The 25,560-nt window shown below is 48.0% G+C and overlaps 1 protein-coding gene across 1 annotated transcript in view; it reads left to right on the top strand.

The window, feature by feature from the left end:
* The window catches only part of ABCC4 (ATP binding cassette subfamily C member 4 (PEL blood group)), a 1,754,849-nt gene that overhangs the window by 1,427,704 nt on the left and 301,585 nt on the right, over positions 1 to 25,560 (top strand). Inside the window, exon 24 of the mRNA XM_078657605.1 lies at positions 9,855 to 9,955. Within this exon, the coding sequence (XP_078513731.1) occupies positions 9,855 to 9,955 (101 nt within the window). The remainder of the gene's footprint in view (positions 1 to 9,854; positions 9,956 to 25,560) is intronic.

Here is a 25,560-nt window from a genome sequence, read left to right as displayed (position 1 = left end):
CCGTCAGACTTAATCAAAGCAATCCTCTTCGAAGTGCGCTGTGTTGGAGGGGCTGCGGTGAAAGGGGTACTTTGACCCATCTCCTGTGGGACTGCCGCGTGATTCAGGGATACTGGAAGGCGGTTCTAGATGATATTGACTCCACTTTTGAAACTGACATCCCACGCTTTCCCGCATACACTATCCTGGGGCTACCCAATGCGCTTACATTTCCTTTGAGGTCCCCTCGCGGTAAACAGATGGGCATTGCCATGCAGGCAGCGTCACACCATATCCTATCACTCTGGGGATCTACCACCACACCCACTCACACTGGATGGCTGCATAAACTGTGGTTCACGTTAGGCATGGAACGTATTCACGCCACGCTTACACACACCGCAGACTCATTTCAGAAGATTTGGCAGCCGCTTCTGTCTCTTCTGTCCAAAGAATTTCACGAAGTCACATGCCCAAAATATCTTCGCATCCTACGGCTCACAGGACCATCACATGATCCTCATTAAACTCAATTGCCCTGAAACATTTAACTCTGCACAATTTACTACAGAGGTTCCAGACAAACGGCATACTGGTCGGGGGGGGGAGGAAGGGGTAAATGGGATGGGAGAGGGGGGTATGGTTTTTCTTTTTGTTCTGGACGGTTGACTATATTGCATGGCACCTTAACCACATCATCGGCACTGCATTTCTGTATCGGCATGTTTTTCCTGCTTACTTGATGACCTTTAGAGAAGACGTGCCTGTCTGTCTCGCTCGCCATATATGCCTGCTGCCTGCCTACTGTTTTGTGCTGCCTATTTTCGCTCTCAAATCCAATAAAACAAATTTGAAATTAAAAGGGGGTGGTGATGGACCGAGCATCTGAACCAATCAAATGCTCACACCCAGTTCAAGTTCAAGTTCATGTATTTATAAAGCGCACTACTCACCCAGAGGGTCTCAAGGCGCTGGAGGGAGGGGTTTACTTTTTATCGAATAGCCATGTTTTCAGTTCTTTTCTGAAGGAGATGTGATTCTGAGTGAGGCGGAGGTGGGTGGGGAGTGAGTTCCAGGTCTTGGCAGCCAGGAAGGAGAAGGATCTGCCACCCATGGTGGTTTTTCGGATGCGCGGGACTGCGGCGAGGGCTTGATTGGATGATCTTAGTTGGCGGGTGGGATAGTAGAAGGACAGTCGGGTGTTGAGGCATTCGGGTCCTAGATTATAAAGGGCCTTGTGTGCGTGGGTAAGAAGGCGGAAAGTAATTCTTTTGTTGACGGGAAGCCAGTGGAGGTTTTTTAAGTGACCGGTGATGTGCTCTTGGCGCGGGATGTCTAATATGAGTCTCGCTGATGCGTTTTGGATGCGCTGGAGTTTTTTCTGCAATTTTGTTGTAATTCCGGCGTAGAGTGTGTTGCCATAGTCCAGTCGACTCGTGACCAGTGCATGGGTGACAGTCTTTCTTGTTTCTAGGGGGATCCAGCGGAAGATCTTTTTGAGAATGCGAAGGACGTTGAAGCAGGAGGACGATACGGCGTTGACTTGTCTGGACATTGAGAGGGAGGAGTCTAGAATGAAGCCAAGGTTACGTGCATGGTCTGTGGGTGTGGGCGCAGATCCCAAAGCGGAAGGCCACCAGGAGTCGTCCCAAGCTGAGAGGGAGGATCCTAGGATGAGCACCTCCGTCTTGTCTGAGTTGAGTTTTAAGCGGCTCTGTTTCATCCATTCGGCTACTTCTTTCATACCTTCGTGAAGGTTGTTTTTGGCGGTGTTGGGGTCTTTGGTGAGGGAAAGGATTAGCTGGGTGTCGTCGGCGTAGGAGATGATGTTGAGGTTGTGTTGACGTTCGATGGAGGCGAGGGGACTCATGTAGACGTTGAAGAGGGTGGGACTGAGTGAGGAGCCTTGAGGTACGCCGCAGATGACTTCGGTGGGCTCTGAGTAGAATGGGGGGAGTCGGACTCTCTGTGTTCTCCCGGCTAGGAATGAGATGATCCAGTCCAAGGCCTTTCCTTGTATGCCGATGTTGTTGAGGCGTTGTATGAGGGTGTTGTGACAGACAGTGTCGAAGGCGGCGGAGAGGTCGAGTAGAATGAGGGCCACTGTTTCACCGTTGTCCAGGAGTGCTCGGATGTCGTCGGTCGCCGCAATGAGGGCGGTTTCGGTGCTGTGTTTGGCTCGAAAGCCGTTCTGTGAGGGATCCAGGGAGTTGTTGGATTCAAGGAAGGCTGCTAGTTGGCTATTGACCGCTTTCTCGATGACTTTGGCCGGGAAAGGGAGGAGGGAAATGGGTCGGTAGTTTTTCAGATCTGAGGGGTCTGCTGTTGGTTTTTTCAGAAGGGCGCTGAGTTCGGCGTGTTTCCATATTTCTGGAAAGGTGGCGGAGTCGAAGGAGCAGTTGATGACATCGCGGAGTTGGGGAGCGATGATGGAGTCAGCTTTGTTGAAGATGAAGTGGGGGCAGGGGTCAGAAGGTGAGCCAGAGTGGATTGAGTTCATGAGGCGAATGGTGTCTTCAATGGTGATTGGGTTCCAGGAGTTGAGGGAGTTAGTTGGAGGGGTGGGATCTGAAGTGGGTGGGGTGAGTTGGTCATTGGGAGTATTCTTGAAGCTGTTGTGGATGTCGGCAATTTTGTTGTAGAAGAAGGAGGATAGCGCATCGCAGAGGTCTTGGGAGTTAGTGATGTCGTTGGATGCTGCGGGAGGGTTGGTGAATTCTTTGACGATATTGAAGAGTTCCTTGCTGTTATGAGAATTGTTGTCGAGACGGTCCTTAAGTGCTGATTTCTTGGCGGATCGGATCAGTTGGTGGTGTTTGCGGGTGGCTGTCTTGAGGGAGGCCATGTTGTCTGGAGTTGGTTCTTTTCTCCAATTTTTCTCCAGGGTGCGGCATGTCTTCTTGGATTTTTTAAGGTCATCATTGAACCAGGGAGCTTTTTTGCTGGGTGATTTCGACTGGTGTTTTTTCAGGGGTGCTAGTTCGTCCACACTGTGGGTAATCCATTGCCTGAGGTTGGTGGCCGCTAGGTCTGGGTCCGTTGCCAGGGTGGGAGTGTTTTGGCTGAGTGATGTGAGGAGTTGTTCGGTGGTGATTTTGTTCCATTTTCTTCGGGGAATGGGTTGTAGACGGTTGTGGGTCAGGGTTGTTTTGTAGCTGAAGTGAACACAGCTATGATCCGTCCAGTGGAGGGCTGTAGTATGATCGAAGGAGATGTGCTTGCTGGAGGTGAAGATAGGGTCGAGCGTGTGTCCGGCTATGTGAGTGGGGGTGTCAACAAGTTGTTTGAGTCCGAGATTGGACAGGTTGTCCAGAAGGGTGGTGGTGTTGTTGTCGAGAATCTTGTCAAGGTGGTAGTTGAGGTCTCCTAGAAGAATGTAGTTCTCGGAGGCGAGGGCGTGCGGGCTGACGAAGTCAGTGATGTCGTCGCTGAATTGAGATCGGGTGCCTGGGGGCCTGTAAATGAGGGTTCCTCTAAGTGTGGTCCTGGGGTCGGTGTGGATCTGAAAGTGGAGGTGTTCGGCGGTTGCAAGATTGACGTCAGAGCTGGTTGTAATTTTGATGGTGTTTCTATGGACGATGGCGATGCCTCCTCCAGTTTTTTTATTGGTGCGGTCTTTTCGAATGATCTTGTAAGTGTCCGGTATGGCTATGGCGATGTCGGGGGCAGAAGATGCATTCATCCATGTTTCAGTAAGGAAGGCGATGTCAGGTGACGCAGTGTCGATTATGTCCCAGAGTTCGGTTGCATGTCTGTGGACCGAGCGGGTGTTCAGTAGGATGCATTTCAAGTCGTTGGGTTCGGAGCTGTGTGTGGAGGAATTGTGTTTGGTGAGGGTCCTGACGCAGTTGAACTTACAGGAGAGGCAGGAGAATGGGCCGTGGGTACGTCCTGGGGTAGCTTCACAGCAAAGTGGAGTGCGTCCGGCGTTGAGGGCGAGGAGAGTAGCAGCATCATAAGTTACTCTGGGGGGTTGGGAGCGGCATAGAGCAGGGGGACGGGCGCTGGGCGCGGTCCAGGCGTGGACGGGCGCAGACGGGCTTACCTTTGGCGCACCTTCGGCGCGACCGCTGCGCGTGAACGCTGCGCGCGAATGCATCTTTCATATGTGGATAGTGGAAGGGGAGGGGCGAGGGAGGAGCAGCAGGGAGGCGGGAGGCGGGGTGGAGAGTCGGGGAGGGAAGGCAGGACAACAACAACAATCTGCGCAAAATGGCAGTAAGCCAACAGCGATCCGGGTTGTGAATATCAGGCACAGTTCAATGAATGCAGGCAGCAGCAATAGAGGAGCGTTGCAGCGCGTTAAGGGACACTAGCGCTATGCAAATTATATTAAAGCGCACGAGCGTTAAGGGACACTAGCGCTATGTGAATTATATTAAAGCGCACGAGGGTGAAATACAAGTAAATGTAGATAAATATATAAATAATGCTTCTTAGCTGCGGTGGTCTACAGGGAGCGAAATCCGTCTGGCGTGTAGTTAGGGAGCAGCGTGGAGAGGAGCGACCGCTTCTGAGGGTTCAGGACGGTCACAGAGAGCCCTTGGGAGAGTGGAGCCTGACGATCTGTGGGAGGGAGGAGCAGCAGGGAGGCGGGAGGCGGGGTGGAGAGTCGGGGAGGGAAGGCAGGACAACAACAACAATCTGCGCAAAATGGCAGTAAGCCAACAGCGATCCGTGTTGTGAATATCAGGCACAGTTCAATGAATGCAGGCAGCAGCAATAGAGGAGCGTTGCAGCGCGTTAAGGGACACTAGCGCTATGCAAATTATATTAAAGCGCACGAGCGTTAAGGGACACTAGCGCTATGCGAATTATATTAAAGCGCACGAGGGTGAAATACAAGTAAATGTAGATAAATATATAAATAATGCTTCTTAGCTGCGGTGGTCTACAGGGAGCGAAATCCGTCTGGCGTGTAGTTAGGGAGCAGCGTGGAGAGGAGCGACCGCTTCTGAGGGTTCAGGACGGTCACAGAGAGCCCTTGGGAGAGTGGAGCCTGACGATCTGTGGGAGGGAGGAGCAGCAGGGAGGCGGGAGGCGGGGTGGAGAGTCGGGGAGGGAAGGCAGGACAACAACAACAATCTGCGCAAAATGGCAGTAAGCCAACAGCGATCCGGGTTGTGAATATCAGGCACAGTTCAATGAATGCAGGCAGCAGCAATAGAGGAGCGTTGCAGCGCGTTAAGGGACACTAGCGCTATGCGAATTATATTAAAGCGCACGAGCGTTAAGGGACACTAGCGCTATGCGAATTATATTAAAGCGCACGAGGGTGAAATACAAGTAAATGTAGATAAATATATAAATAATGCTTCTTAGCTGCGGTGGTCTACAGGGAGCGAAATCCGTCTGGCGTGTAGTTAGGGAGCAGCGTGGAGAGGAGCGACCGCTTCTGAGGGTCCAGTCAAAAGATCTGGGTTTGATCCATCACCGTTCTTTAGCCCACTCTGCCACCCCAGTTCAGACATGGCTATAGGCAAATCAGTCTGACCCTGTGCCTCATGGGAACAGTCCAGCCCGAACTGCCAAGCCATGCCTTCCCTGGACCGGAAACAAGCTTCCGAGGACCGGTTTCTGGCATTCCAGCCGTCTTCAGCCCGGCTTGCTTTAATCCAGTAGCAAAGTGAGCAAGGGACTCACGTCTGAGCATACCCTGCCACACTTGTGGCGGCCAAAGCGGTACCAAAGGGGGTGGTGATGGACGGAGCATCTGAACCAATCAAACGCTCACACCCAGTCAAAAGATCTGGGTTTGATCCATCACCGTTCATTAGCCCACTCTGCCACCCCAGTTCATACATGGCTATATTCAAATCAGTCTGACCCTGTGCCTCATGAGAACAGTCCAGCCCGAACTGCCAAGCCATGCCTTCCCTGGACCGGAAACAAGCTTCCGAGGACCGGTTTCTGGCATTCCAGCCATCTTCAGCCCGGCTTGCTTGAATCAAGTAGCAAAGTGAGCAAGGGACTCACGTCTGAGCATACCCTGCCACACTTATGGCGGCCAAAGCGGTACAAAAGGGGGTGGACGGCTGGAATGCCAGAAACCGGTCCTCGGAAGCTTTCTGGCATTCCAGCCGTCTTCAGCCCGGCTTGCTTGAATCAAGTAGCAAAGTGAGCAAGGGACTCACGTCTGAGCATACCCTGCCACACTTATGGCGGCCAAAGCGGTACAAAAGGGGGTGGACGGCTGGAATGCCAGAAACCGGTCCTCGGAAGCTTGTTTCCAGTCCAGGGAAGGCATGGCTTGGCAGTTCGGGCTGGACTGTTCCCATGAGGCACACGGTCAGACTGATTTGCATATAGCCATGTCTGAACTGGGGTGGCAGAGTGGGCTAAAGAACGGTGATGGATCAAACCCAGATCTTTTGACTGGGTGTGGGTGTTTGATTGGGTCAGATGCTCCGTCCATCACCACCCCCTTTTGTACCTGTTTGACAATACAGCATTATCTCAATCTTTGTAATGTTTCTGAGTACCAGTGCTCTAGGATGAGATAGATCATAATTCAAAAAAGGGACATGTTCTCTATTATGACTTGGGTCTTGCTGAGAACCTCAGAATCAAAGACCATTTTGTGAAAAATATGTGAACTTGTAGAATATTGTTATTGGGCCCAAATAATCTGAATAATATTACTTCCCATCACAGACAAATCTCACTTTATTCAATAATTCTTTTTGTTTTCCTCTTCCTTCTGAGTTCCCTGACCAGTAATCTTGGGCGTCTCGCATTCATACTTACTTGTCAGTCAACCATATACATTCTTGCTTCTCCATGTATCAACGAATTTAGGATCCTCAATAACATTTTGCTAGGTTTCATCCCCTTGATCATTAAATGCAATGATTCATATTATGTTATGTTAGGGTGATTTATTGTGCGCACAGATACTCCAGCCAAGGAGCGTCCCGGCGCAAAGGCAAGGCAGAACATAACACAACAGAAGGTAAAAACAACACAGCTAAAACAAAAAAGTTTTTATCGCCCTCCGGAAGGTCAAGAGGTCCTCCATCAGACGGATTTCCACAGGGAGTTCCATGCTGACGCGGCCATGACCCTAAACGAGCGGCCTCCCATGCGACTGAGCCTGAATCTGGGGACCACCGCAAGGGCCAAACCCTGGGAACGGAGGCTACGGGTGGGGACATAAAAGGCGAGACAGCTCGACAGGATTTCCGGGCCAATACCTCTCAGGATCTTAAAGGCAAGACACAAAATCTTAAAGAGAATGCGCTTCCTAATCGGAAGCCAATGTAAAGAGCGGAGGACACCTGCCACAGAACTGAATCTGGGCAGGCCAACAATCGCTCTCGCCGCGGCATTCTGAACCCGTTGCAGACGGGTTAGTTCGGCCTGGTTAGCCCCAGCCAGGAGAGAACTGGCATAATCCAGGCGAGAGATGACAGTAGCCTGGATCACCAGTTGCCTGGTTGGGGCATCAAAGAACTTGAGAACTGGTCTCAAGCCCCTTAGGAGTCCAAAACAGCAGGCCGCAGTTTTTTTTGTGTGCCCTACAAAGGAGAGGCCGGCATCCAGCCATACCCCCAGATTTTTCACCTCCGATACCGGGATCGGAGCAGGTCCCAACTCTGAAGGCCACCATTGGTCGCCCCACAGCTCCACTCCCTTACCGACGACCATCACCTCCGTCTTTGTGGCATTAAGCTGAAGGCAATTGCCTGTCAGCCAACTAGCCACCGCCTTCAGTCCAGACTGAAACCTGGGGGCCTCAATTTCCACGTCCCCGCTGAGAGTAACCGCCAGCTGTGTGTCGTCGGCATATGAGACCAAAGTTAGGCCCCACTGCCTAGCGACATCAGCCAGCGGTCTCACGTAAAGGTTGAACAACGTGGGACTCAGCGAGGACCCTTGCGGAACCCCCATGGCCAGCGGTTGGTAATTGGACTTGAAGGGAGGGATGGCAACACAGAAGGAGCAGTCATCTAAAAAGGAGTGGAACCATTGCAGCACCTGACCGCCAATGCCAGTCTCCTCGAGCCGATGCAGGAGGATGCTGTGGTCCACCGTGTCAAAGGCGGCGCTAAGGTCTAACAAAATAAGCGCCGCCGTTTGACCAGCATCCAACCTTGCCCGGAGATGTTCCACCATCACAAGTAACGCGGTTTCCGTACTGTGCCCAGCACGGAATCCGTTTTGTGTGGGATCGAGGGCATTGGTCCGTACCAAATGCTCAGACAGGGCCAGATTGACATGGGCCTCAGCAATCTTGGCTGGCCAGGGTAGCAACGAGATGGGGCGGTAACTTTCAGGCTTAGATGGGTCCAGGGTGGGCTTTTTAATAATTGGGGACACCACGGCTTGTTTCCACTTAGCTGGAACAACTCCCGTTTCCAAGGACAGGTTGACAAGGGAGCATACAGCTGAACGCCCCATAAAAGCCTGATCACGAAAAAGAGCAGGCCTTACTGGATCGGATGGAGATCCAGATTTAACTTGCAGTGCAAGTTTGTCAAAGCCGTCCAAGGTGAGGGGGGGGAAAACAAGCAGAGTAGTCTGATGGTGAACCACATTAGTACTTTCCTCACTGTACCCTGTACCAGGGAATGTCCGATAAATAGCTTGCACCTTCCCCAGAAAGTAGGATGCAAGGGATTCACAGTGGGAAAGAGAGCTTACGGTCGTAGAGGTAGTCCGCTTCGTCGTAAGATCTTTAACGGCCTTAAAGATGGCTTTCGACGGATTAGAACTGTTCCGGAATTCAGTGGCATAAAAAGCCGCACGGGCTCGGCAGATGGCTCGATGGTAGAGCTTGACGGACCTGGAGTATGCAGCTTTTAGATCAGCCCCATAGGTCTTCCTCCAAGCCCTCTCAGCCCGTCTGCAGGCACCCTTTAGGGCCCGAAGAGCGCCATCGTACCAGGGACTCGACTCTCTGGAATTGATTTTAGTTGATACAATAGGTATCAGAGAGTCCAAGGCCCTGGTGATCCAAGAACAGAAGAGGTCATACCCCTTTTCTACATCCGTCAAAGGGCCGAGCGGCTCCTCTAATAGAAGACGATGGAAGTCTTCTAACCGAAGCTTTTTCCAAGCCCTCTTCTGAACCCATCTAGCCGAAGAGATGGAAGGGGTGGCAAAGACAGGGCATAGAATGGATACCAAGAAGTGGTCTGTCCACTCCACCGGAGAAACAGAGGTAATTTGAATCCCCGGCAGATTAGTGAACAAGGGATCCAGAATATGCCCCCCTGAATGGGTAGGCTGGGAAACCATCTGAGGGAGTTGAAAGGCCTCTAAATCAGAGGAGATGGAACGTACTGTCAAGCCAGAGAGGGTGTCGAAATGCAGATTTAAATCAATAATAATAATTACCACTAAATGGGCCTTAAAATCCTCACTGTTAATAGCAAATGACAAAGTCCTCAGAAAAAATCTACAACATATTTCTCTGTGTGACTTTAAGTGGATAGACGCGTTTCCAAACTTTCTCTGCAGTCAGTGGAGTAAAGTGGGTTACTCTCGCTTTCAGGGAGCAGGCACTGCCTGGAACGCTTGCCACCCCCTTGCATTTATATAAAAGAATGTATAAAAGGGTAATGCATTTTTGTTTCACTGTTATTTTTCACTTCCATGTTTTATTAATTTGAGCTAGCTTTAAATGAGGGCAGTGCTAAAGATTTCATTTGTTTCTTCTAAGTTATTAGTGAAAACAAAAGCCCCTCACAAATTAAAACAACAGAGAACAGTTAATCCTCAGCATACCGGAAGAGCAGCTTCAGAAGTAGCAGATGTCCATTGCTTGCTGAAGCTGTAGATTGCAGGCTCGCGACAGATATTTTGGTTGAGACAGACCATACGACTAAACTTTTTTTACTAAGGAATTCCAAATGTTTCTTCTCGCCTTGCAGGTCTGGATGCTGGACAGGTCGGCCTGGCGTTATCCTATGCAGTCACTCTGATGGGGACCTTCCAGTGGGGAGTGAGACAGACTGCTGAAGTGGAAAATCTGGTAACATTTATGTGTAAATGTTTCTTCTTTTAAAATTCTCGCTGGCTAATAACATGAAAGCAAATCTAGCTGTAAACATGATGGCTGCTGTTTTGCATTGTGCGTAATTAATCTTTCAGATGTATTGGTGTTGGTACTGTACTAAGCATGTTTCTCAAAACTTCCTCAGTGCTGTTTACTTATTTCGAGTTGTCTTCCTTTTGTTCTCAAAGGTGAAGAATGAAAACATGCGCACGAGGTCAATTTCCATAGATTAAAATACGACCCACCAGACTGCTGTCCTTTAAACACTTAAGATTGTGATGAATCCTGAGTCTGTTTATGTGCTTATGTGTGCATCAAGGGGAAGAAGTGTTATTTTTTAAATCTTATTGTAAAGCAAAGCTTGTCACCATTCACCTGCCTTGGCAGGAGGGGACCGTAAGGGCAGGAGGCTGAACAGTAGGCTAAGTGGTTGTAGGGGATCCGGGGAGGTCAGCAGTGCTCCTCACCAATGCAGTGGGTTGCTTTCTGATGGCTATCCCATTCTGTGGTAGTGGACCTATGGAAGGATCTTGGTGTGAAGAGCCCCAGCATCCTAAAAGTGCTATGGTCTTGAATGTCCCACTAACAAGATGAGCAGTGATTATGTCAGAACTAATGATGCCTAGAGTGGCACCAAGACATTACAGCCGCGGCCCGTGCAGGTAAGAGTGGTGAGGCGGTGGGGCTCATGGTTGGTTGACGAATTCCCCCCCAACCTGGCTCACCGCTTTTACCTGCATGTGCTGCTTCCAGGGTATTCTGAAAAGGTGTATCTTCAGTACTCCACCGAACCTCAGGCAGTTGCTTCAAGCCTTAAGTGTGTCAGGAATGCATTCCAGAGATGGAGCCTTGTGCGTGATAAACTCAGCCTACAGACCTTTTGTATTGAGCCTGATTTATGGTGAATAGCTTTAGATTGGCAAACCGTAGATTGCTGGTAGGTTGGTAGAGATGGAAGTCCTTGAAATCTTCTAGTATAGGCATGCAGTGCCTTTTGGATTGGCAAGTGGGTCTTGAAATGCAATCATGCTTTCACTGAAAGAAGTCATTGTAAAGTCTTCAGTGTTGGAGTGCTGTTCAACTGTGTCTCAGTCCAAAAATTAGTCAGGCTGCATGAGTGAAATTGTTGGAATGTTGGCAACCCGGTGTGGATGCTATTGAATAGGACTGGTGTAACATTAATGCTGCCAAGACTAGCAATTTTTTAGAGACATGCAGGAGTGAAAGGGATCCTCTTAGCAGTCATAAGTGGAGAAATATCTTCTGGACAGAAAATTACTAAGGGCGTAAATAAGAGGCCACTGTTGTTCGGAACATCCAAGTTCTGAATTTTCCTTAAACGTGTTGAATGAATTGAATCAGGTCAGACAAATGAGTGAGGTGAGGAGTCCAGTCGGCCCATGACCAAGAACACTGCTTTTTAGCCACACAGCCAAAGCCAGTTCAGTTGAATCCTTCCCCTTTAGAATTTGTTTAGGGTGGGCAGTTGGCCACTGAGCTTGGATCTCTTTCTCCATCTTCCAGTTGTTGTCTTTATGCGTGCAATAGTTGATCTTGTGTATTTTCTTTTTTAAATCTTTTTATTAAACAAGCTCACAGGACAGTACACTTGTAAGCAAATATGCATGTACATTACTAGGTCAATTCGAGACATTAATACCTCGTCAGAGAGGTGATAACCATTCCGTCTTCTAAGGCATAAAAATAACAGTATCATAACAAGAGTCTTCATTAGAAGCTGGAAATTAGTGTACACAGAGGGCATCTTATACTTTACATATTTAAATTTAGGAGGTATTTTTCAGATCACATTTGGCCACCTGTATTTGGGGCATAGTACCCAAATCTTCTCCCATTTCTTGGCACATCCCCTACTTTTATACTGTCTCTTCTGCTCGCTGGCACCAATCTAAATCTCTCTCCCACTCAATCACTGACGGGCGTTGTGGCGTGCCCCAGTTTCTTTAGATATTTCGTTTTGCAATACCTGCCGCCAGTGCCAACCAGAGACTGACATATCTGGATCTATCTGTCTCTCCCCTGATCATTAAAAGGAGTCATTTGGCATCCATTGTGAACTCTGTTCCCGACACTTTTGTCATTATTGTCGTGACTCTTTGCCAAAACTGTGTAACCTTTGGGTACTCCCATAAGAAATGAAAAGAGGAGCCCTAATGCTGGCAGCCCCTAGTGCAAGCGCTGTGCCCTCCTCCATTTGTATAATAGTGTGCATGGGTAGTATGTTTGGTGTAATACCTTGAATTGCACCAGCCTAAATCTTGTGCGTATTGCAATTTCCCTGGGGCTTTGCAGTGCCTCTATCCATTCCTCGTCATCTATATTGCCTAGGTTATCGATCCAAGCCACCCAGAGCGCCACCAGGGGGTCTGGCATATTGTGTATGAGTTTTAGATAAATTTTTAATATCGCCTTTTCAGGAATGGGGTCTGCCAGGAGTCTATCCTCCACAGGGGCATGGTCTGGAAGGGTCTTGCCTCACTGTATGTGTTTCTGCAGGGTGTGTGTAAATCTCAGATAGGGGAAACTTTGAGCCGGAGTCAAACTATATTCTTCTTGTAGATCTTCAAAGGGAAGAGAAGCATAGTTCCTTCACAGGTCGCCCAGACGCTCAATGACTATGGGCCACCAGCCCTTGAAGCCTCCTAATGCAGCCATTTCTTTCAGCTGGTCACCGGCCCACTGGGGCGTCATGATAATTGATTTATCCTGCCATCCCAGAAGCCTGTTCGCTTCCCTCCAGCACCCCACCACAGTCGCAGTATGGCAAGGCCACTCGGGCATGTCCAATTGGCATATAAAAGTGATTCACAGTTCCCCCTCGACATTGCGTCTGTGTCCACCCTGTAGGCTGATTCTCCCTCGTCTGCATAGACTCAGTCATTTATAACCAGTAGCTGTGAGGCCCAATAGTATAGCTTAATATCCGAGACGGCTAGGCTGCCATCGTAAACCCCTTTCTGCAGTTTCTGCAGTGCTATTCTGGGTGAATCACCCTGCCATACGAACGCCCGGACTTCTTGAGCCATGCTCCTGAAGACTTAACGGGGGGAACTTGTGTATTTTGGGACTCAATGCCTTTAGGGTTTATCAACATTGAAAAGTGTCAGCAGAACGGATGTTTTCTGTGGTACCTTGAAGATGACGTGTATAATTATGGACAGTGTCGATTTCAGTTTGATTTGATGACTCATTTTGCATGATTTTGCACAATGGAGGTGAACTTAGATAATTAACTTAAATAATGCTTTTCCTCCTAAACCTGGTGAAGTAGCCAGGTAATACTGCAGTGTTACAGCGTTTGCCTGGCTTTTCTGTCAGTCTTGTGATGCCAGTTGGGACAGCTTAAAAGGCCATGTGTTTTGGCTGGTTTTTTTGGTCCTGCCACAGATCCTTTCCAGCTAGCCCATCAGTCAGTGTCAGACTGTCAGATTTGGGGACTGCCGAAAGGCCCGTCCAGAAATGGAGTAATATAATTAATGGTGTCAAAAGCTAGTAAGAAGTCCTTTAACAATTATTTTGCACGTGTTATCATCGTATCAAACATTGACCAACCAGTTCCCCTTATAGTGCTTTTCATTCCCCTTCCTATTTGAAATCTGGCTTTAAAGGGGCTACTATATTTGTTGACTAAATGGGGGATGGGAATTAGATTGTAACCACTTTTTCCAGTGTCACTGCACTAGAAGTTTGAGATTGGTGCGTTCACGGATTAGAGGTAGATGTCCGGTTTTCCGGTTCCTCTGTTCCTTGCCCATTTGAAAGAGTTGTTTGTCTTTTCTATACAAATATTGTTTTTTTTTGCTGGTGCGACCTATCGTGTAAATCTTTGTGTGTGCAACACTCACTGTGATACACAGGTAACTGTATTCTGACCCTCGTTTTCGGGCCTTAAGTTTTCGTTTGCTTTGAAAAATAACCTTGGAGAACTAATTACTTTGCTTCTTGTTGCTTTCCTAAATTGGATATAGAATTGCGTCTTAGCCTAGGCTTTGTTATCAACTGACTTCACTGAAGGACTCAAACACCCATAGGAAAGATCCACATGAGTAGTATGATTACTCACTTTATTCTTTTCAGTTTCTACTAATGACCAGAGCACAAGTCTCTTAGGTACTTCAGGGAGTGAACTGCTTGACATCAGACTGAAGCTGGATGCTTCTCATGACATAGTCCAAAGTCTTCTAACTACCCTGTCCAACTCTCTCCCACAAACACTCCTCTCCCAGGGACAGTTCTCCTTCCTCCCTGTGATAGCTCACTTGATATACCTCCTCCTGGATAGCCTGGCATGAACCCCAACCCTAGTGCTTTAGAGCATTCCTCCATGTACAATACCTCTAACATGCCTCACAATCCTGAATACGGTGTGATAATGAGCCACAACACAGTCTATATCCACCATCCACAGATCTAGATGTTCTCAACACAAGCAAAGACAAATCTGCCCAAATGAGAACCTTAAGAATTACCTTCACTCAACACTGTAGCTCATCTCAGACACATCACATCAAAGATGCCTTCCTGGCTGTAGGCCTGTGGTCTCTAGTGTAACTTTCATATCTGCTCTCGTCCATGACTCTGACCCTGATGCTGTTGCACTCACAGAATCTTGGTTCTGTTAATCCTCCACAGGACTACCACACACCCCATCTCAAGAGAACGTAAATAACGTATTTAAAGGGTTTCGTAAGTGATCAGTTATTGAATTAATAAACTCTTTGTCATTACAGAGCCTCAATGTGGGGACTATAAACCGGACACCAAACCACTGAGGCTGAACTTTGTTTGTTGCCCTCCTAGCAAAAGTATTTGTATCCCCTAATCATCTGGTGCTTTTAGCATGCAGTACTGCAAGTTGGTGGAGTAACAAAAACGGGCAGAGATATAAAAGGTGCAGAAAGATACAGGTTTCACAGAGACACAACACATATAGCCACTGTGCATTTGTGCATACATGTGATGAAATGTATAAGCACATTAAAGTTAGACCTTTTATTCAGTGTAATCACTCCACATATTAGGTAAAAGCTGAGCCCCCCCTTCTGATTTGTATTGTATTTCTTGAAAGGATTCCATGTTTTTTTCAAAAAGGTACACCTTATCTGTTACAATCCCTGTCAGTTTTTTCATTGAATAGTTGTGACAGGCTTTAGTTCACCGCATGCCCATTGGGGTGCTTTGCTTCCAACCTTGGGCAAGGGTTAGCCTACCTGTCAATAAAAAGTGTACGATCAGTATTCCCACGTGAAAGTACATAGGGTAAGGGCTATCTTCAGACGGGAGATCTAGCAGTTTCTTAATAGGGTCCACTGGTAGTGATGTACCTGTAATGACGTTGATTAGGATGCCATGGATGCCCAAGAGGGCTGGATCTGGGGACAGGGCCAACAAAGATAACCCAGAGTGCCATTGATCTAGCAATCTCTCCAGCACCTGTCAGACTCCCCTAGCATGGCCTTGAACATGGCCGAGGTTGGGGACCACCTGTTCAGAACCTTGCAAGCATCCTCCTTATACTTGGTGCAAATTGAGATTGTAGCTGCTTTTGACTAGATGGCCTCTTAGGCTTCCTCCTCCAGGCTCTTTTCAAGCTGATTGCCATTTTGCCAGATAGCTCTGTTGAGTTGGTGTAAGTGTCATATCTAGTGTCAGATACAAATGGCCTTTCCAGGTTGAAGCCTGCACATACATAGATTCCAGTGGGGTCAGATTTTGGCCCCATTGAGCTGTTTCTTTCTTGGGTTTTTTTTTTGGGGGGGGGGGTTATATAGCACGAACGATCGCTTTACATGAGCACCAGTTAGGTTACCGATGGACACATTTTTTTTGTTTGGCGCAGGTAGATTAAGTGATTTGCCCAGAATCACAGAATGTTGAGAGTCCCTGCCGAGACTCGAACCCGGTTCCCCAGCTCTGAGGTCGACCGCCCTAGCCGTTAGGCCACATGCTCTCCCCTTTCTTGCCCATACCAACCCAGTGCAGTCCCTGCATTAGCTTGAATCTGGATCACTGGTAAATCTAGTATAACTCCTCTCATTTCTCAGTGGTTTTAAGGTCCCCATCCTCTAAGAAAATGTTCAACGTTTTCATATTTAGGTTACCCTCTTCTAGGTAATGTTGATCATGCAGTCCTGGCGGGAAGTCTGGGTAATACGAAAGGGGATACAGGGGTGGCCACAATGTATATACATTCTTGTTACCTACCAGGTTCTTCCTGTAGCTTTGTAGTACATTAATGGTATGTGGGAATGTATCTGTGTTGGGCCTATGTTGCGTGGGTAGCCATATACATTGCTGCAGAAGATTAAGGGAGATAACTTCTTCTATCGCTATCCAGGGTTTTGTGCTGCCTGGTCTCATCCATTCAAGTGCTGGGCACATTTGAGTGGACAAGAGATATCAGGGGATGTCTGAGAGTCCATGTCCTCCGTCTGATTGCTTTATGGAAAGGGTCATCTGGAAGACCCAGGGGTGCTTGCAGTCTGTTACAAAATGTTGCAAACAGGATTGTTTTTTGCTCAACATGTGTTTAGGAAATTTCAAAGAAAGAGATTGAGCTACATATAGAAAGTGGGGAAAAAATGTATTTTCATACAATTAATTTGACTGGATGGTTATTCAACAAATGGTGATTCGTATTGTTGGTAGGCTCTGCTACGCTCATTCCTGGGTAATTTACTCATGATCCTGATACATTTGAGAAGAACGCCAGCCCTTCCTTTAATGCTGGGATGGAAGTTGTGGTATTTGTTAGGAACCAGAGGAAATTGTTTACTAAGAGAGCAACTTTGAACATTTTGCCTTCTACCTCCTTGCTCATTATTGCTTGGTTATTATTGATCTTTTCTGTGAGCGGTTCCACTGCAAGGTAAACAATGAGGGGGGGGGAATCCACCTCTGTCCCCTCCCCCTCGAGAGACAGATACATGGGTTTGAGGGTTCCTCAGTAGTTTAATGCAGGCTGATGGGTCCGCATATCTGGGATAATTACGCTCATTTTTGGGCACAACGAGTTTTGGATAGCACTGTGAATGTTAGTTGTCATCCGACCCTGTTGCAGTACCTCTCCACATCGAATGAGAGAAGGGCCTATTGGGGTTTTGCTTTTGATACTAAGTCAGTTATATTTACCACCAGCCTCATATTGTCATATGTGTGTCATCCGTAAATGAACCTCCAGATTGCAGAGGGGATACAATTGTTTAACAGATTAGGTTCAGGTCTGTGGTTTGGCCTTGGTACACCTCAGTATAAAAAGTGAAGAAGGCTCTCAATATCTCGTGGGTGTGGTACAATAGTGACGCATCTTCAGCCGGAACATTTGCATGTAGTGGCATGTCTGTGGGACCTTCGGTTTGAATGCTAGGATGTGATCTGCCATTCCTCCCTTTTCATAGTCCTTCTGCCCGGTTTAGAGCATTATCTCAGCTGTCTCCCTTATTAGAAGGTATACTAGCTGCCCATGCACTTGGTTCTGGCACGACACATATTATGTTGCCGCTCCAAGGTCAAGATTTGGTCTTCCAATTCTTGTTTTATTGCTTGGCCCCCGTTTGAACCTACATGTGTGCTAAACCAGCTCCCATCTTAGGAGTCCTTTGCTGCATCCCATACTGTATTGGGCGTTCGGTCACGTATATTGTCCTCTTGAAAGTAATGATGGATGCCTTCAGCTACTGTGTTTCTAAGCTTGATGTCCTCAAAAGCTACTTCGTGCAGGCTCCAGATCCTGACCTTCAGGACCTTTTGTGTGAGGAACCTGAGATGTCATAAGTTGTTATGTTATGTTATTAACATTTCGAGAGCGCGTCTGTTACTCTAAGGTGTCCTGGCGCTGAGTACTGCCTAATTGGTTGCTTGTAATGGAAGATGACTATTCCAAAAACAGCCAGGTTTTCAGCCCTTCCTAAAGGTAAGGAGCTCGGTTGCATTCCTCAAGTAAAAAGGTAAATTGTTACAATCTCTTGCGGCACTTGTAGTAAAGCTCCTGCCACCCCAGCTAGCTTTTTTAACTGGGGGAACAATCACTTGTCTAGCTTCCATGGAGCGCAGAGTTCTTCCAGGAACGTACTAATTGAACCTTTTGTTCAAATAGTTTGGGCCTTCACCATTTAGAGCCTTGAAAACAGGGCAGAGGGCTTTAAACTGCACCCGTTGTTTAACTGGGAGCCAGTGGAGATGTCTGAGAACCTTTTTTTACTGAAACAAACCTGGGAGTACCCATCAGCAGCTTAGCAGACGCGTTCTGCACAATTTGGAGCCTGTTCATGTGTCTCTTTTGGATGTTCAAGTAGAGACCATTACAGTAGTCCAAATGGGACAGAATCAGCACACAGAATCAGCACAGTGACTGCTGTCCTAACGCTGTCTTTCGGAAGAAGGAACTTTAGTTTTCTCAGAATTCTGAGAAGAAAAAAGCTTGCAGAGACAACCCCGCTTATCTGGTCTCTTCCTCTTCACTTTCTTGGCAGGAACTGGGGGAGTACCCAGTTCCTCCGGCCACCAGTCAGGTGTCCAGAGGTGCAAGTTGTTCCCAAATATAATGACCTATGTCTTTCCTGAATTTAGTTTCAAACAGTGCGATGACATCCACCCCACGTTAGCTTTCATGCAATCGTGGCATCTAATTCACGTTACGGCTTCCTGGCCACGTTGCAGGGATAGCACTATTTGCGTATCATCGGCATAGGCCGTCAGTTGAAACCCATAATATCTTATTAAGGCTTCCAGAGGGGACGCATATACATTAAAAAGTGTGGGGCTAAGGGCCGACTCCAGTGGAACTTCACATGGTAGGGAAAAATGTTCAGACTAATAATACAGGAGAATTGTGGGAAATTGAACAAGTCCCTATTGTGTCTGGGATCAGTTAAAGTACATGTCCATTTGTTAAAAAATGTCTGTCCTGGAGTGAATTTTTTGAACCTGTGAGAAGAATATATACTCTCTCTCATTGGCATGTTGCATTTGCCATGGCTGGAGGAGCCTAAAGGCCTCAATGCCGTCTGTCTGAGCTTGTCAGAACTATCAAGTTTCTCACTGAGAATTAGGTTAAAATCCCTTCCAATTACTGTTAGAGCTCAGACAAAACTTTGTTTCGGGGAACAAGGACAAATAGTAATTGTGTTTGCCCTCATTGGGCACTTATATATTAAAGGTATGTTAATCGCCCTGTCTTGCAACTTACATCTAATACCAATCATCCTCCCCAATTGATCTTTTAGAAAGATGTCTAAATGGAATGGTTGGCCTTTTAGTAATAATAATGCTATCCCATTTGTCTTATTTGGGACTTGCGAATGATGCTGGCGTGGAAACCAGTAGGATCTGGGGGCATCTTGATTCAGTAGGAGCTTCTCTTGAATTATAGCAATATCCTATTCTTTACAGCGAAGCCATTTTGATACAGCACATCTCTTAATCAGGGTATTCAGGCCCAGTGCATTTAGGATGAATATGGAGAGATTGACCATTAAAGATCTTGTGGAGATTGCTTGTTTGTTCGGACCCGAGAGCCACACTACATCTATACCCAAGGCACCGTATATGTATGCCACCTAATATTCATCTGATTGCCCTATGTTGCTGAGTAACCAAGGTTGTTCCTGTTCTGATTCCTCCAATGTCTTCTTCCTTGCCTTGTCCCCTTTACTATTTCAGAACAAATAGGACAATCATGAACTTGAAGGAAACAATAGCAACAAGTATCGCATTGTTATGAATTGCGAGCAAGTCTTCATATCAAGTGGAGTGCTCGGAGATGCCCATTTTGTGTTGATTCAGAAAAGGGGGTGGTGATGAACAGAGTGCCTGAATTAAGCAGACCACTCTTACCCAGTCCAAAGATCAGGGCTTGATCCATCACCGTTTTTTAGCTCACTGCACCATCCCAGCTCAGAACTTGGCTATATGCAAATTAGTCTGTTCCTGTCCCAGTGCATGATGGGAACAGGGCAAACCAAACTACCAAGCCAATTCTTATACTGGGAAGGAAACAAGCTTCCGGGGACCGGTTTCTGCCATTTCAGGCGTCGTCGGCCCGGCTTGCTTGAATCCTGATGGTGCAATGAGCAAGGGACTCACATCTGAGTATACCCTTCCACGCTTGTGGTGGACAAAATGATTCAGAAAAGGGGGTGGTGATGAACAGAGTGCCTGAATTAAGCAGACCACTCTTACCCAGTCCAAAGATCAGGGCTTGATCCATCACCGTTTTTTAGCTCACTGCACCATCCCAGCTCAGAACTTGGCTATATGCAAATTAGTCTGTTCCTGTCCCAGTGCATGATGGGAACAGGGCAAACCAAACTACCAAGCCAATTCTTATACTGGGAAGGAAACAAGCTTCCGGGGACCGGTTTCTGCCATTTCAGGCGTCGTCGGCCCGGCTTGCTTGAATCCTGATGGTGCAATGAGCAAGGGACTCACATCTGAGTATACCCTTCCACGCTTATGGTGGACAAAATGATTCAGAAAAGGGGGTGGTGATGAACAGAGTGCCTGAATTAAGCAGACCACTCTTACCCAGTCCAAAGATCAGGGCTTGATCCATCACCGTTTTTTAGCTCACTGCACCATCCCAGCTCAGAACTTGGCTATATGCAAATTAGTCTGTTCCTGTCCCAGTGCATGATGGGAACAGGGCAAACCAAACTACCAAGCCAATTCTTATACTGGGAAGGAAACAAGCTTCCGGGGACCGGTTTCTGCCATTTCAGGCGTCGTCGGCCCGGCTTGCTTGAATCCTGATGGTGCAATGAGCAAGGGACTCACATCTGAGTATACCCTTCCACGCTTATGGTGGACAAAATGATTCAGAAAAGGGGGTGGTGATGAACAGAGTGCCTGAATTAAGCAGACCACTCTTACCCAGTCCAAAGATCAGGGCTTGATCCATCACCGTTTTTTAGCTCACTGCACCATCCCAGCTCAGAACTTGGCTATATGCAAATTAGTCTGTTCCTGTCCCAGTGCATGATGGGAACAGGGCAAACCAAACTACCAAGCCAATTCTTATACTGGGAAGGAAACAAGCTTCCGGGGACCGGTTTCTGCCATTTCAGGCGTCGTCGGCCCGGCTTGCTTGAATCCTGATGGTGCAATGAGCAAGGGACTCACATCTGAGTATACCCTTCCACGCTTATGGTGGACAAAATGATTCAGAAAAGGGGGTGGTGATGAACAGAGTGCCTGAATTAAGCAGACCACTCTTACCCAGTCCAAAGATCAGGGCTTGATCCATCACCGTTTTTTAGCTCACTGCACCATCCCAGCTCAGAACTTGGCTATATGCAAATTAGTCTGTTCCTGTCCCAGTGCATGATGGGAACAGGGCAAACCAAACTACCAAGCCAATTCTTATACTGGGAAGGAAACAAGCTTCCGGGGACCGGTTTCTGCCATTTCAGGCGTCGTCGGCCCGGCTTGCTTGAATCCTGATGGTGCAATGAGCAAGGGACTCACATCTGAGTATACCCTTCCACGCTTGTGGTGGACAAAATGATTCAGAAAAGGGGGTGGTGATGAACAGAGTGCCTGAATTAAGCAGACCACTCTTACCCAGTCCAAAGATCAGGGCTTGATCCATCACCGTTTTTTAGCTCACTGCACCATCCCAGCTCAGAACTTGGCTATATGCAAATTAGTCTGTTCCTGTCCCAGTGCATGATGGGAACAGGGCAAACCAAACTACCAAGCCAATTCTTATACTGGGAAGGAAACAAGCTTCCGGGGACCGGTTTCTGCCATTTCAGGCGTCGTCGGCCCGGCTTGCTTGAATCCTGATGGTGCAATGAGCAAGGGACTCACATCTGAGTATACCCTTCCACGCTTATGGTGGACAAAATGATTCAGAAAAGGGGGTGGTGATGAACAGAGTGCCTGAATTAAGCAGACCACTCTTACCCAGTCCAAAGATCAGGGCTTGATCCATCACCGTTTTTTAGCTCACTGCACCATCCCAGCTCAGAACTTGGCTATATGCAAATTAGTCTGTTCCTGTCCCAGTGCATGATGGGAACAGGGCAAACCAAACTACCAAGCCAATTCTTATACTGGGAAGGAAACAAGCTTCCGGGGACCGGTTTCTGCCATTTCAGGCGTCGTCGGCCCGGCTTGCTTGAATCCTGATGGTGCAATGAGCAAGGGACTCACATCTGAGTATACCCTTCCACGCTTATGGTGGACAAAATGATTCAGAAAAGGGGGTGGTGATGAACAGAGTGCCTGAATTAAGCAGACCACTCTTACTCTGCCCTGTTCCCATGATGCACTGGGCCAGGGACAGACTAATTTGCATATAGCCAGGTTCTGAGCTGGGATGGGGCAGTGAGATAAATAACGGTGATGGATCAAGCCCTGATCTTTGGACTGGGTAAGAGTGGTCTGCTTAATTCAGACACTCTGTTCATCACCACCCCCTTTTCTGAATCATTTTTGGCCACTATAGGTGTGGCAGGGTATACTCAGACATGAGTCCCTTTCTCACTGCTCCATCAGGATTCAAGCAAGCCGGGCCGAAGAGGCTGAAATGCCAGAAACCGGTCCCCGGTAGCTTGTCTCCTTTCTGGTGAAGAATTGGCTTGGTAGTTTGTTCTGCCCTGTTCCCATGATGCACTGGGCCAGGGACAGACTAATTTGCATATAGCCAGGTTCTGAGCTGGGATGGGGCAGTGAGATAAATAACGGTGATGGATCAAGCCCTGATCTTTGGACTGGGTAAGAGTGGTCTGCTTAATTCAGACACTCTGTTCATCACCACCCCCTTTTCTGAATCATTTTTGGCCACTATAGGTGTGGCAGGGTATACTCAGACATGAGTCCCTTTCTCACTGCTCCATCAGGATTCAAGCAAGCCGGGCCGAAGAGGCTGAAATGCCAGAAACCGGTCCCCGGTAGCTTGTCTCCTTTCTGGTGAAGAATTGGCTTGGTAGTTTGTTCTGCCCTGTTCCCATGATGCACTGGGCCAGGGACAGACTAATTTGCATATAGCCAGGTTCTGAGCTGGGATGGGGCAGTGAGATAAATAACGGTGATGGATCAAGCCCTGATCTTTGGACTGGGTAAGAGTGGTCTGCTTAATTCAGACACTCTGTTCATCACCACCCCCTTTTCTGAATCATTTTTGGCCACTATAGGTGTGGCAGGGTATACTCAGACATGAGTCCCTTTCTCACTGCTCCATCAGGATTCAAGCAAGCCGGGCCGAAGAGGCTGAAATGCCAGAAACCGGTCCCCGGTAGCTTGTCTCCTTTCTGGTGAAGAATTGGCTTGGTAGTTTGTTCTGCCCTGTTCCCATGATGCACTGGGCCAGGGACAGACTAATTTGCATATAGCCAGGTTCTGAGCTGGGATGGGGCAGTGAGATAAATAACGGTGATGGATCAAGCCCTGATCTTTGGACTGGGTAAGAGTGGTCTGCTTAATTCAGACACTCTGTTCATCACCACCCCCTTTTCTGAATCATTTTTGGCCACTATAGGTGTGGCAGGGTATACTCAGACATGAGTCCCTTTCTCACTGCTCCATCAGGATTCAAGCAAGCCGGGCCGAAGAGGCTGAAATGCCAGAAACCGGTCCCCGGTAGCTTGTCTCCTTTCTGGTGAAGAATTGGCTTGGTAGTTTGTTCTGCCCTGTTCCCATGATGCACTGGGCCAGGGACAGACTAATTTGCATATAGCCAGGTTCTGAGCTGGGATGGGGCAGTGAGATAAATAACGGTGATGGATCAAGCCCTGATCTTTGGACTGGGTAAGAGTGGTCTGCTTAATTCAGACACTCTGTTCATCACCACCCCCTTTTCTGAATCATTTTTGGCCACTATAGGTGTGGCAGGGTATACTCAGACATGAGTCCCTTTCTCACTGCTCCATCAGGATTCAAGCAAGCCGGGCCGAAGAGGCTGAAATGCCAGAAACCGGTCCCCGGTAGCTTGTCTCCTTTCTGGTGAAGAATTGGCTTGGTAGTTTGTTCTGCCCTGTTCCCATGATGCACTGGGCCAGGGACAGACTAATTTGCATATAGCCAGGTTCTGAGCTGGGATGGGGCAGTGAGATAAATAACGGTGATGGATCAAGCCCTGATCTTTGGACTGGGTAAGAGTGGTCTGCTTAATTCAGACACTCTGTTCATCACCACCCCCTTTTCTGAATCATTTTTGGCCACTATAGGTGTGGCAGGGTATACTCAGACATGAGTCCCTTTCTCACTGCTCCATCAGGATTCAAGCAAGCCGGGCCGAAGAGGCTGAAATGCCAGAAACCGGTCCCCGGTAGCTTGTCTCCTTTCTGGTGAAGAATTGGCTTGGTAGTTTGTTCTGCCCTGTTCCCATGATGCACTGGGCCAGGGACAGACTAATTTGCATATAGCCAGGTTCTGAGCTGGGATGGGGCAGTGAGATAAATAACGGTGATGGATCAAGCCCTGATCTTTGGACTGGGTAAGAGTGGTCTGCTTAATTCAGACACTCTGTTCATCACCACCCCCTTTTCTGAATCATTTTTGGCCACTATAGGTGTGGCAGGGTATACTCAGACATGAGTCCCTTTCTCACTGCTCCATCAGGATTCAAGCAAGCCGGGCCGAAGAGGCTGAAATGCCAGAAACCGGTCCCCGGTAGCTTGTCTCCTTTCTGGTGAAGAATTGGCTTGGTAGTTTGTTCTGCCCTGTTCCCATGATGCACTGGGCCAGGGACAGACTAATTTGCATATAGCCAGGTTCTGAGCTGGGATGGGGCAGTGAGATAAATAACGGTGATGGATCAAGCCCTGATCTTTGGACTGGGTAAGAGTGGTCTGCTTAATTCAGACACTCTGTTCATCACCACCCCCTTTTCTGAATCATTTTTGGCCACTATAGGTGTGGCAGGGTATACTCAGACATGAGTCCCTTTCTCACTGCTCCATCAGGATTCAAGCAAGCCGGGCCGAAGAGGCTGAAATGCCAGAAACCGGTCCCCGGTAGCTTGTCTCCTTTCTGGTGAAGAATTGGCTTGGTAGTTTGTTCTGCCCTGTTCCCATGATGCACTGGGCCAGGGACAGACTAATTTGCATATAGCCAGGTTCTGAGCTGGGATGGGGCAGTGAGATAAATAACGGTGATGGATCAAGCCCTGATCTTTGGACTGGGTAAGAGTGGTCTGCTTAATTCAGACACTCTGTTCATCACCACCCCCTTTTCTGAATCATTTTTGGCCACTATAGGTGTGGCAGGGTATACTCAGACATGAGTCCCTTTCTCACTGCTCCATCAGGATTCAAGCAAGCCGGGCCGAAGAGGCTGAAATGCCAGAAACCGGTCCCCGGTAGCTTGTCTCCTTTCTGGTGAAGAATTGGCTTGGTAGTTTGTTCTGCCCTGTTCCCATGATGCACTGGGCCAGGGACAGACTAATTTGCATATAGCCAGGTTCTGAGCTGGGATGGGGCAGTGAGATAAATAACGGTGATGGATCAAGCCCTGATCTTTGGACTGGGTAAGAGTGGTCTGCTTAATTCAGACACTCTGTTCATCACCACCCCCTTTTCTGAATCATTTTTGGCCACTATAGGTGTGGCAGGGTATAC

The sequence above is a fragment of the Lissotriton helveticus genome, chromosome 8 (genome assembly GCF_964261635.1).
Source record: "Lissotriton helveticus chromosome 8, aLisHel1.1, whole genome shotgun sequence".
Classification (NCBI taxonomy): Eukaryota; Metazoa; Chordata; class Amphibia; order Caudata; family Salamandridae; genus Lissotriton; species Lissotriton helveticus.
The sequence above is the reverse complement of the archived record's forward strand: the minus strand, read 5'-3'. Positions and strand labels throughout refer to the sequence as shown.